Source organism: Mastigoproctus giganteus, chromosome 14 (assembly GCF_048544385.1).
Source record: "Mastigoproctus giganteus isolate SK-2022 chromosome 14, ASM4854438v1, whole genome shotgun sequence".
In the NCBI taxonomy this organism is placed as follows: domain Eukaryota; kingdom Metazoa; phylum Arthropoda; class Arachnida; order Uropygi; family Thelyphonidae; genus Mastigoproctus; species Mastigoproctus giganteus.
In genome coordinates, this window is record NC_143588.1 from 99,518,518 (window position 1) to 99,531,944 (window position 13,427).

Here is a 13,427-nt window from a genome sequence, read left to right on the forward strand (position 1 = left end):
AAAATAAAACTGAAAATAATTGCTTGCAAGTGATAAATATAATGCTAGAATTTTTGTTTCTGTTGGTTAAAGAAATTAAAAGGTTGTGAATATGTAAAATTATGTAACTAGAATTTTTATTATGTAAGAAAGATTTTTATTTTATCAAGTATACATACAATAATTTCAAATACAAAATTGTAGCCAAGAGGGAAACAAAAAATATATATATACCAAATGAACTAGCCACAGTTCTAAGTGAGCTATACTTTAAATTGCCAGCTATTTTACAAATTATTATTTTTTTCCTTTCTAATAAAGATGAGTCTCCCACAGTACAACTACATTTGGCAATACAATATATTTATAAACAAGGCTCCACATAATTTCCAGGAAAAAGTCCTGTCACACCATCCATTACACCCTCATACCAACCATCATCATTTTTCTTGACAACATATATAACCGAGTTTTCAGAAAAAGACAATTCATCTTCTTTATCAGCAGCGTAGTCATAAATTGCAACCACTGTAAAGAAATAAAACAGAACTATTAATTATTAAATGTGTGCAAGCATAATGGATCAAATGGATATGGCAGAGCATGAACTAAATAGTAATCAGTTTTACAGTAGACATTAGCTTTGTTATGAAAAAAAAAATGCTTTCCTTATATTAATTTCCTGTTATAACTTCTTATAAAAACTCATACCATACTGTCTTAGTGTGTGCAGTTTTATCTTAATTTAAAAAAAAACAAAAAAAAAACAGAAGTTTGTTTGATAACTTTTTTCCCCCTATTCTCCATCTCCATCGATGATGGGCATAATCACCAGTCATTGAAATCATATAATTCAAATGAAATATATAAAAATGATTTGAATAATTTGCTATAATCGATTATGACCTCTCAATAATGTTTGAGAGGTCATAATTGATTACAGCACCAAATAATTGTAATTAATTCGAAAAAATAAATCTAGTTAACTGTTCACAAAATTATTTTCCTATATTAATCAACTTTTGCTGTAATACTATGGTTTGACTACATATAAGAAACAAATGATTAATTACAAATATATTAGAACAGTTTATAAATAAAAGTACAGTTGAACTCATAATGAGCATGGCTAGAACAAGATTTCAGCTATTGTGAGCAAATAGAGAAGAGCTGACAGGAAATGATGTATTTTATGAGTAAAATTTCACAGTAAAAGCAGTCACTGTAGTTAAGAGCTTCAAAGGTATGATGAGCAAACCTTCAAGCCATTACGAGTAGTGGCCAAACTACTGTATGCAAACTAAGATCATTTATTGAAATTACCCCTTGTCTCTTTCACATCCCTGCTGATAGCAATTCATAACCCTTTTAACGATTTTCAGAATCTCCTTTAGTGCGGTACTTTACTACAAAGAGCATAGTCCTTGTTCCAGTGGCATAGCATAAATCCCAAAGATGCAGTGTAATGGGGTTACTGAAGGCCTAAGGGGGCTCTACAGTTTCCTGCAGTGCGGGGGGGGGAAGGATAATTCCACTATATACAGTGGAGTAATGCTGAATAGAACATGTTTCGAACTGCAGGTGCACGTCCGCATTGCACTTTGTTTTCTTTCCCAATCCCTTAATCCTCTTTTGTATCTCTTCCCTATTGTTATGGATTCTCAGAAGACAAAGGAACAGAAATTATCTAGCAAACTAACCAATGAAATATTTCTGTATTCATATGAAACTTTCAGCTTAATCCTCCTTTGTATCTCTTCCCTATTGTTATGGATTCTCAGAAGACCAAGGAACAGAAATTATCTAGCAAACTAACCAATGAAATATTTCTGTATTCATATGAAACTTTCAGCTTTCAAATTCAGTTGAAATGAACCACTTGATATTGATGGGTCAACTGTTGATGACCCTGCTCAGGTAGCTAACAAACTAAATGAATATTTTGCATCGACATTCACACATGGAGTTATTCAGCGAGGGGAATGCCAGAGGTGTATTCAACTCTAGCAGTAAGCTACAGAATCTTGAAATAACTGGGAGTAAACTGGAGGAGAAACTGTTGAAGATAAACACAAGAAAGGCACCCGGGGTGGATGGGATCTATCCAGTTATATTAAAGGAGGCAGGAAAGGAAGTAAGCAAACCCTTAGCCATAATTATGAGAGCTTCGTTGGACTCAGGGGAGGTACCCATAGACTGGAAATGTGCAAATGTGACCCCAATTCACAAAGGAGGATCAAAGGCTGACACAAGTAATTATAGACCTGTGAGCTTAACTTCTGTTCCAGGAAAATTAATGGAGGCACTGGTTAAAGAAGCACTGCAGGATCATTTAGACAAGACTTCAGTTATAGCTCAGACACAGCATGGTTTTGTTAAGGGGAAGTCTTGCCTGACCAATTTGATTGGATATTATGATGCAGTCACAAAAGAACTGGATGCAGGGAATAGCTTTGATATTATATACTTGGATCTTAGAAAGGCTTTTGATACTGTTGCACATGGAAGACTGCTACACAAATTGGAGCAGTGTGACATTGGAGGCAAATTGCTGCTATGGATAAAGGGGTGGTTGAGGGGGAGAAGACAGAGAGTGGTAATCAATGGACACTGCTCATCGTGGACTAATGTTATTAGTGGAGTCCCTCAGGGCTCAGTGTTGGGTTCATTATTGTTTTCTGTATTTATAAATGATATTGATGATGGTATAGCAAGCTTAATGTCCAAGTTTGCAGACGATACAAAGGTTGGCAGGGTTGTCAAAGACACTACTGACACTATGCTGCTGCAACAGGATCTGGAAAGGTTGAGCAGATGGGCTGAGAGGTGGCAAATGAAGTTTAACATTGACAAATGTAAAGTACTACACATGGGAAACAGCAACCCCAGAGCAACGTATCAACTCTGTGGTACTACACTGACAGTGGTAGAGAATGAAAGGGACTTGGGGGTGATTGTGCAGGCAGATATGAAGTTCTCTGAGCAGTGCAGACGGGCTGCAAGAGTAGCTCATGGAGTATTGTCAATGATATACAGGCATTTTTCCAGCAGGGATAAGGAGGTGATTATTCCCTTGTATAACGCAATGGTCAGGCCACACCTAGAGTACCGTATACAGGTCTGGAGGCCTCATTTCAAGAAGGATGTAGAGCTGCTGGAACGAGTACAGAGAAGGGCAACAAGATTAGTGAATGGAACAAAGGGGTGCTCTTACGAAGAAAGGCTTAAGTTTTGCAAATTACAGTGTCTGGAGACTAGGCACCAGCGAGGTGATCTGATAGAGGCGTATAAAGCCTTGAATGGTTTGAGCATGCTCAATGCTGATGGGATTCTTCCTCTAGCTCAGAATAATCACCTGAGAGGGTATAAATTCAAATTGAGGAAAGACAGATGTAGGATAGACGTGCGGAAATTTGCCTTTAGCCAGCGGGTGGTTGGTTGGTGGAACAGACTTCCATCCCTTGTAGTGGAGGTTGATAGCCTAAATAAGTTTAAGGCTCAGCTGGACAGGTATTTTGAACGAACAGAGGGGTGAAATGGAAGCGGGTTTTTTTTTTTTTTTTTGGCTGATGCTGCATAAGCTTGCTTTCTTGCATCAAATGCCTCTACTAATGCTAATGCTAAAAATGAAGAATTCAATTCAATTTCAAATCTTTGTGTGTGAACATGTCTTTTTTAAAACTTGGGAGAATCACTCTGAATTTTTAAAAACAATTTTGCTGTGCTGCATTAAATTCAGTTTTTTTTTTTTTTACCTTGAGATGGCAAATTCTGACAATCAGTGAGAAAGTGAAAATTATTTATGACTTAGAGAATGGAACAAGGAATGCGTTCATTTGCAAAAAGTTAAGACTGAACTCATCAAATGGTCAACCATTTGGAAAAATCAGGAAAGCATTACTAGTGCTTTAGAAAAAAACAATGCAAAAAAGTTGTGTAAGTGTCGTAAACGTAAGAGGGCCACTAATTTTTATTAGGGGCCCTCTACTGAAACTACAAGGTGAAAAATTGGCTCATCAACTTGGTCATGCAGATTTTGTTGCAATAACAGAATTGAAAGAAAGGAAAAAATTCAAATTTCAGTTCTTGATGCCATCCAATTCATGAGCAAGGCATGGGATAAGGTCACATAACAGACCATCAGAATTGTTTTAATAAGGCAGGCCCAGAGAAGTTTATGAAGAAAATGACAATATTCCATTAACAATGTGGTTCAAGAATCATAACATGGATACCGGGTTGGCATGTGTGAATGATTACAAGACCGTGGACAGCAACCTCGTGACTGCCAAAATATTAGGACATTCTCAAAGCTGTTAGAGAAAAAGAAGCTTTTGAAGATGACAACAAGGTGCAAACTGCTTTAAAAACTGTTTGTTTTATGAAACTAATGACATCGATCCTAAATTTCAATTTTATCTCAGTAAAAAGAAAGACATTGCTCATAAATTTCACTTTAAAAGAAGTTTGAAATAAACAACAATGGAAGACTTCTTTAAAAATAAAAAGAAATGTATTACCATCAAGACTTTTTAATAATGAAATTATTTTCTCTTGAATTATTTATATAGTGCATAAATATATTGAATAAACTGTTAATTGTGTAATCATGAGCTATGGTTATTCACTGTTATTTTTATCCTTCTTTCATAAATACAGCATGTGTGATAAATGTAGTGAATAACAGCAAAAGTAATATACAGCTAAAATAACTGATATAACGAGCAACTGTAATAACAAGCAATGTTCTTGGGTCCCTTAGATCTTGTTAGAACCAAATTCAACTGTAGTTAATTTTATAATGAATAAAAAAATAAATAAATAAAATAACTACCAATATACTTTATTAAACTTGAATTTATTATAACAATGATTACCTTTTTCAATATAACTTTTTGGTGCCCAGTCTGGTTCATCATTGTCTGCTCGGCTATGTAGAAATACTGGTGGAGATGGAGGGTTATAATTTTCATTATAAGCACTCTCGTCATCTGGAGGTGGTGGTGGTAGAGGTGGCGAGACTATAAATAATATAAATAACAAAATAAAGTCAGCAAATTTTAAAGAAAACTTACAGCACAATGTAAATAAACAAAAAGATATATAAGGTGTAATTATTAACTTTACAGCTACAAGACCATTTAATTTTATAACTGAAGGGAAATTTAGTTTTCAGTCATTAACATCCCTTCCACTCAGATATAGCTCCCATCTTTACACTGCCTAAGAACTAAGGTAAAGAAGCATTTCATGTTCACATGACCAAATAAATTTAAGTCAGCATACAAAAACCAGTAGCAACATCAACAACAAAATATGAGCACTAGACACGAAACTTAGATATAACAGAATGGAAATTTGCTACCAACACAAGAAACTGGTGACTATCTTGACTGTAATTACTCACCAGTAGTGAAAGAGTATTCATTTCTCTGTAACCTTGTACTTTATAAGGTGCACAAGAAATGCTACACTAAAAAACAAAATAATAGAACAAGATTTCCATGTGTAATTTATGAACCTTGCTCACTCACATAAAATTTCAGGAAATCATTTGTGCTCTGTTGCAAGATTTATGCCACCACAAGTGGTGGTGTAAATATCACACCAAGAAAAATATGACAAGGTTCAAATATTTGCTTGTCCATTGTTAAAGTTCAACTTGAAAATGCTGAAATTATTCCTCTCTCAGAACAGTCACTTCTAAGTTGCTTGGCTTGTGGAAATTGCAAATTTTATTTTAAATAAATTATATGTTTGATGAAAATTGTAGTAGTAACATTTATGCTACCATAACATCTCATTTTTAAATTGGAACAGATAATGGAAAAGTAGATACTTAAAAATTACCCATACTGCCAAACTTTCACTTCTAGTATCTTGCAAAACTGTGATGCCACATTCTACACTTGATGATTGGTTCGGTGAATGCATCAGTCAAGCTACATGTCATCCACTATTGTGGAAATTGGTGGTTGGGATTATGACTGAAATGACAGTATCTGTTATGTTTATATCACCCATTTAGACAAGCAGCATGCAGTTTCATGGACAACTGCTGTTAAGTGTTATAACACGTATGTGTATCAAGATACTTCTGTATATAGTACTGCATAGTATCTTCTCTACCGTCGTGGCTTCAAGGGTCAGATGCATGTTGGCATATTAACAGAACATGTGCATTCCACAAACTGTTACACTTTCTCTTCAAGTAAATGTTGCTTTGTTCATCACAATTAGTTCCACTTTTTTGCAGCACACTGAACAACAGCAGAAGTAAAATCATTATGACAAGAAAGGAGAATAAGTCTTTGGTCCCTTAGATCTTGTTAGAACCAAGTTCAACTGTAGTTTTCATTGTACAATAAATAAAAAAAACAGTATAAATAACACAAACCACAGTAGTATGAATCCCACAGGATTCATACTGCTGTGGTGCAAAAATTTTACATTTGATGTTCCTTGCCTATAAGGCATTTTCAATTCAGATCTGTCCACTAAGGTTAGGTCCCCAAAATAATGTACTTAATGCACTTAAGCCTCTCTTGGTAAGAGGATCCCTTCATTCCCCTCACTAATCTTGTTGCCCTTCTCTGTACACGCTCAAGCAAATCTACATCCTCTCCTAAAATGAAGCCTCCAAACCTGTATGCAGTACTCAAGGCGTGGCCTGACCATTGCCTTATACAGAGGAACAATCACCTCCTTTTCCCTGCTAGCAAAATTCCTATATATCATTGACAAAACCCCATGACCTGCCCTGGCAGCCTGTCTGCATTGCTCAGAAATCTTCATATCTGACTGCACAATTACTCCCAGGTCTTTTTCATTTTCTACCAACTTAAGTGTAGTACCACACAGTTGGTACGTTTCTCTGGGGTTACTTCTACCCATATGCAGTACTTTGCGTTTGTCAAGGTTAAACTTCAGTTGCCACTTCTTAGCCCATCTGCCCAAATTATCTAGATGCTGTTGCAGTAGCACACTGCCATTACTGTCATTAACAACCCTGCCAACCTTTGTATCATCTGCAAACTTCGACACTAAGCCTGATATACCTTCATCAATATCATTGATAAATATACAAAACAACAGAGGACTCAACACCGAACCCTGTGGGACTCCACTAATAACATTAGTTCACGAAGATCAGCACCCATTAATTACCACCCTCTGTCTTCTCCCACTCACCCATCCTTTTAAACATTGTAGCAACTTATCCATAATACCATTCCGCTCCAATTTGTACAATAGTGTTCCATGGGCAACAGTGTCAAAAGCTTTCCTGAAATCCAAATATATGATATCAAAATTATTTTTTGCATCCAGTTCCTTTGTAACCAAATCATAATATCCTATCAAGTTTGTCAGACAAGACTTTCCCTTAACAAACCCATGCTGTGTCTGAATTATTGCTGTAGTCTTGTCTAGATGATCCTGCAATGCATCTTTAACCAGTGACTCCATTATTTTTCCGGAACAGAAGTTAAACTAACTGGTCTGTAATTATTCGTGTCACCCTTCCATTCCCCTTTGTGACTTGGGGATACATTTGCACATCTCCAGTCCGTGGGGACCTCCCCTGAGTCCAAGGATGCTCTCATAATTATGGCTAAGGGTTTTGCTTAGTTGCTTTGCCGCCTCCTTTAATATAACTGGATAGATACCATCCCGGTGCCTTTCTTATGTTTAACTTCAACAATTTCTCCTCCACTTTGCTCTTAGTTATTACAAAATCATTAAGCACCCTGCTACAATTAAATAACATTCTGCCATTTTCAAACCTTAATAACTTCTCATGTGTGAATGTAGATGCAAAATACTCATTCAGTTTGTTTGCTATCTCAGCAGGATCATCAAGAGTTGATCCATCGATATCAAGTGGACCAATCAGATTCATCTCCTTCCTTTTAGAGTTTATATAAGTAAAGAAATCCTTGCTGTTTTTCTTAGCATCTTTTGCCAAAGAATTTTCGTAATCTGCCTTACCTCCTTTGTGAACTGATTACAGACTAGCTTATATCTGCCATAGGCTTCTGAGTCGCTTGATAATTTATATGCATCCCATGCATTTTTCCTCTCTGTCACAAGTTTTATTAGTTCATTTGATAACCATTTAGGCCTAAACCTTGAATAATATTTCTTAATAGGTATGAAACTTTTAGTAGCATCCACAATTAATTCCTTGAATGCTTCCCACTTAGAATTTTTTTTTTTTTTGGCTGATGCTGCATAAGCTCATACACTTGCTTTCTTGCATCACATGCCACTACTACTACTATTTTAGAAAAAGAATCTTAAACACAACTGAAAAAATATACATATGCATATGAGAAAAATAAAATTTAATAAATCTTTTGTACAGTGTAATTTCAAAAAGATCCACCCAATTTCAAAAAATTATTGTAACTAAATGTATAAAAGAAACTAAAAAGCAAGTTAGAAAACACACTCAAGGTTTTTTTTATGAAGCTAATTAAGTCTAATATATATACACACACTCCTGGTGGCTCTTCACACATCAAGATCCACATCTGAACTCTTGTGATAGCCTTATATAATTTACTTTAAAATATATAGTTTCTAGTAATAGAGGAACAAAACTCATTTTTCACATATCCTCAAAGGGGAAAAAGTTGAGGATGGTAAGATCAGATGACTAATGGAACCTAAGAATAAACCCCCATGCGTAATCTAGTGAACCCCGGGGGCTCACATCTGGTGAGTATGGGCTTGGCAAACCCAGGGTCCTGAGCTGGATATCATCATTCTTCTCTTTCTTGGTGATTCCTTTTTACTTCTCTCTCTCTCTCTCTCTCTCTCTCTCTCTCTCTCTCTCTCTCTCTCTCTCTCTCTCTCTCTCTCTCTCTCTCAGGGTAACTTGGGAATTTTTTTTTTTTTTTTTTGGCTGGTGCAGCATAAGCCTCAGGCTTCCTTGTACCATGTGGCTAATAATAATAATAATAAAAATAATAATAATAATCAAGGAACTGCTCAGGACTGTTTTAATTCTATACAAAAATGCAGTAATATACATCTTGCTAAAACAAAATTAGGTTTGTTCTCTGGTAGCTGGGATTGAAATCCCAGCTACCAGAGGACAAACCTAATCCACATCCCTAACACATCAAAGTAATTAATATTGATGAAGTTTCAAGTGCAATGAATACATCAAATGCCTTAAGTTGAACACCATCTTAGAAGATGGTGTTCACACAGAAAAAAATTTATTAAATTCTGATTTAACTGTTTCAAGACATTATGCAGATATTAGCCTATGCATTGATTGGAAAGAACACAAACTACACTTATTGCTTATATAATAATAAACAATAGTTTATTATCATTGACAGTTCTGGAAATAATCACATTTTCATCTTTAAAATGACTGAAATATGGTCAATGTTAAGACCATCCTATATATTTGTACTGTAATTAAAATAACACTGCAACATTCAAAAAACAAGACAGAGTGCCAATAATTCAATTTAAACAGGACAAAGTGTTCAGTCATAGAAAAAAATCCCTCATATAAGGAGGGGTTAAAAGTACAAAAAAGTGTAACATTAAACTTTGGATGAACCATGAAAAAATTAACAACAGTGCTTGGAAACATAGCATTATGTGTGGGGAGATACAACACTGGCAGTTATTACATACAAAAAACTGCAGAGATATTAAAAGCAAGCACACAAAGAAGAAATGCCAGACGCCAGTATGCGTTAAGAAAATGGCAAATGAGTTAAGACAAACCACATGAAAATCAATTTAAAAAAAGTAGTAATAATGAAATTAATAGTCGAGTAAATTTGTAAGTCAAAATTTTTTTCAATGAAAACAGGAAATAACAGGCAGCCCTCCCCACCAAACAGAAATGTCACAAACACTGATTTAAAATAAAGTTAAATTCAAATTACTAAACAGGTTATTCTTAAAAATGATAAATAAGAATTTTAAACTCATAATTTTATCTATTCTAACAAAAGGAAAGAAAAGAAAAGGTATTACTGTACAAGGTTGAAATAATAAGAAAAGATATTAAGAGCTATTAAAAAACATAAAAGATACTAAACAGTAGATTTCATCCTTACAATTTGATAAAAATGAAATAATTATAATAACTGTGATATTAAAAGAGTTATTAAATTAAATTAAATTAAATAATACAAACTAATTAATTTTTTTTAAACAATGCCATATAAATTTTGAAAAATAAGACAGTGGTTCAATAAGGTTTTATATAACAAGGATAAAAAAGTGATTTCTGCAGGCAGGCTGATTTCAAATTGATTAAACAATTCTTGAACCCAGAAATGGTTCAAGGACATATTATGAGAATAGAAACACTAATCTACCAACTGTCCCACTGGAGAGGTTTGCACAGTATCCATCGAGGTTGGGTGAAGTTAGATATGAGGCCTGATTGAGAACCTGGGCCTAGCTCAGCTCAAGAAGGCTGCTGACAGCTGGTGTCATTAGGAAAAAACAATGCAGCTGGCAGCTATACTAGGCTGGAGGATGGTGAAAGAACTAGAATGAGTTGTTGGGAACCATTCAGGTAACCTCTACACTGCCTGCAAGACACAAAAATGCAATTCCTCTGAAGAGATGCATAAAAAAGTATCTCCACAGATGTCAGAACAGATTTTGCTGGGGGGGGTTTCTCTGTTTTTGTTGAGGATAAAGGCTTTCTTTAAATTTCTTAAATACAGAAACATATAACCTTAATTATGAGGTGTGGCAATTAAGTTCCCAGCCTGGTGCTCTTATGGTCATGTTCGATGAGTTTAAAATAAATGGAAGCACTTCCTCCAACAGATGGCCATTTTGTTCAGGTTGCAAATAACAACCAGTTTTGTTAGTAATGTTAATGTTCTGTGTCACAATTTTGCAATGGAGCAACGAACATAAGAAATTTTCTTTAAACTAAGAAAATTTGCAACAGAAATGTATAAAATGTTAAAAACTGTTTATGGTGATAAAACATTCAGTCATACCAGTGTGTTTGAATTGTGTAAGCAGTTCAAAAACAGAAGTGAGGTTGTTTGCAATGACCCAAGAAGTGGGCATCTGTCAACCTCTTGAAACAAAGATAGTGTTGTAAAAGTTCAGGAAATTGTGGCAAGAGATCATTGTTTGATTCTTAGAATGATGGCTGATGAGTTAGACGTAAATAAAGAGATGATTCATGAAATTCTACATGATTTATGAAAAAGGAAGGTCTGTGCAAAATTTGTGCCACAGCCTCAAGGATGAGCAGAAGCAAAGAGTGCCATTATGCAAAGACTTCATCCAGGCTTGTTGAGATAATCCTAATTTCCTTTGACTGTACTGTCACTGAAGATGAGTTTTGGTATAACCCAGGGACAAAGTGTCAGAGCATGCAATGGACTTCAAAATCATCCCCAAGGCCCAAAAGTTTTGTTTACAGAAGTCCGGGATCAAGATGATGCCAATCATGTTTTCTGAAAGTGGGTCTGATTCACAAGGAATTTGTACCTGAAGGGAGAGTCAATGCTGCATTCTACATACAGGTGCTTCAAAGACTACTGAAGCACATAGTAGGGTTGAGACCACAATTTCAAGAGAAACTATCACTGTTCCCATGGATCATGTTTTGTAAACAAGGACAAATATCCTGGAACTCTTTCTATGCATAATTATCATCACAAATAGTGACCTCATCTAATGCATGAGTGATGGCATCTGCCTTAATATGAAAGGGTAGAAATAAAATGTAAAGTGCTACTTTTGTCATTGGATTTTTTTTATACGAGACCTCTACAGAAATGATGGTGATAAAGACATACAAGAAGGGTAGCTAGCAGTTGGATTCCTTCTCAAGTTTAAACTTGAACAATGGAGAGGGAACCAAGTAATTTTACCTTCTTTGGGTGTTTCTTTAAGATGACGTGCAAAATTTTTACATGTTCAAATACTAATACACATTCAAATATTACTTTTATTGACAAACAATAAAATGTTTTATAAACACAAGCAGAATTTTATGGAAATTTTCCCTACTACAAACATGCAGTTGCTATTCTGGCATACAAGCTCTTCAACAGCAGTATACATCCTCTGGAAGTTCCATTCAAGGGATTAGCTTCCTTTAAAGCCATCTTTTGCATAATCCAACAGAAGGAAGGTCAAATCTGTCCACATGTGCGATTATATTTTGCAGGAAATCACACAAGAATGAATGCCTCTGTGCAAAAATTTTTGTCGTGTATGCATGCATGCATATGAGTGAGTTGCCGCACTGCATTAACCACTAATGACAACCTTGTAGTGCAGTGAGCTATGGCTTGAAATCAATTTGCAGCATATTTTGGTAGTGAGTGGAGCTGGCTATCCCATTAAAGAATTAGGTAGTTAAACCATGACTTTGCATGGCAACCTATGGAACTCATCGCCATGATAATTTTCTGATAAAAGTAATAATTTATAATATTGAATGATAATTATTAGTTTCTCTCATGAAATTGATAAGGATAATCTACAGTCCAAAGCCAAACAATTGTATCTGGATGGTATTGAATGTTTTCCACTTTAATTGAAATGAAACTCATGTTATGTTATGCAATGTGACCTTTTGATTACATTGAATAACATAACACTGCCTATTCAGTGAAAAATTTTTTCCCATAATCACTGAGTCAATTGCAGTAAAATTACTATAATTCTATAAGGAGACAATTCCAAATCACATCTTACATTGAAATAAATGATGTGAAACCAAAACTTCACATCTGTTCTTGTGGGCTTGACTGCAGAGGCACAAAGTAATATTTTGGTTTGAACATAGCTTTTCACTTTAACCACAGACTGAAAAAGAAGTCATACTAAGCATAAGTCTAAACTTTCTCTGGATGTTTTTATTAGTAAAACTTAATGGAAGATGGTTCCTTGTCAAAAGATGTTACTGACAATGCCATTCGTATTACAATGTATTGGTTCACCAGAAAATATTTTTGATATACCTTGGCAATAACAGGTCTGTAGATATACTTTTCAACTCCTTCTACCATTTTCCCAGACCCTATACAGGACAAGCAGATCTCAAATGACCTTCCATTCCACCCTGCATGCTATCAAAGGCAACTACCCCAACCAGATGAATCCTCAAGCCAAACAAGACTCCAAAAGAATGCTCAGTCAGAAAATTATCAACACAAGGCAATCTTCCCAATTCCATGCCAACCACATAAAACAGCAGTACAGAACCACAGGATGCCTATATCACAGAACTAGGGGATTAGCCAATTGCATGGCCTTCACTCAATCAACCGTCTCTATTAATAAGCAAACTACCTTTATAGCTGTCACAGTAACCACCAAGCCACCCAATAGGAAGCAGACCTTTCCACAGTTAATTTTAACATCTCCAGTAACCACATTTCTCCAAGAGGACTGCAGCTACCATTTAGAGAAAGTAGATTAATTTC

The 13,427-nt window shown here is 35.3% G+C and overlaps 1 protein-coding gene across 4 annotated transcripts in view; it reads right to left on the minus strand.

Moving 5' to 3' along the window:
- Positions 1-262: 262 nt before the first annotated feature.
- Abi (tyrosine kinase Abl) overlaps positions 263-13,427 on the minus strand; it is a 95,017-nt gene continuing 81,852 nt past the window's right edge. For 2 of the 4 annotated variants that reach the window (XM_090389254.1, XM_090389253.1), the window contains 2 exons: positions 4,857-5,000; positions 263-507 (listed from right to left, as the gene is read on the minus strand). In XM_090389254.1, the coding sequence (XP_090245380.1) occupies positions 344-507; positions 4,857-5,000 (308 nt within the window). In that variant the 3' untranslated portion in view covers positions 263-343. Of the gene's footprint in view, positions 508-4,856; positions 5,001-13,427 lie in introns of those variants that run through there. The other 2 variants (XR_016547924.1, XR_016547923.1) reach the window with 1 other exon arrangement.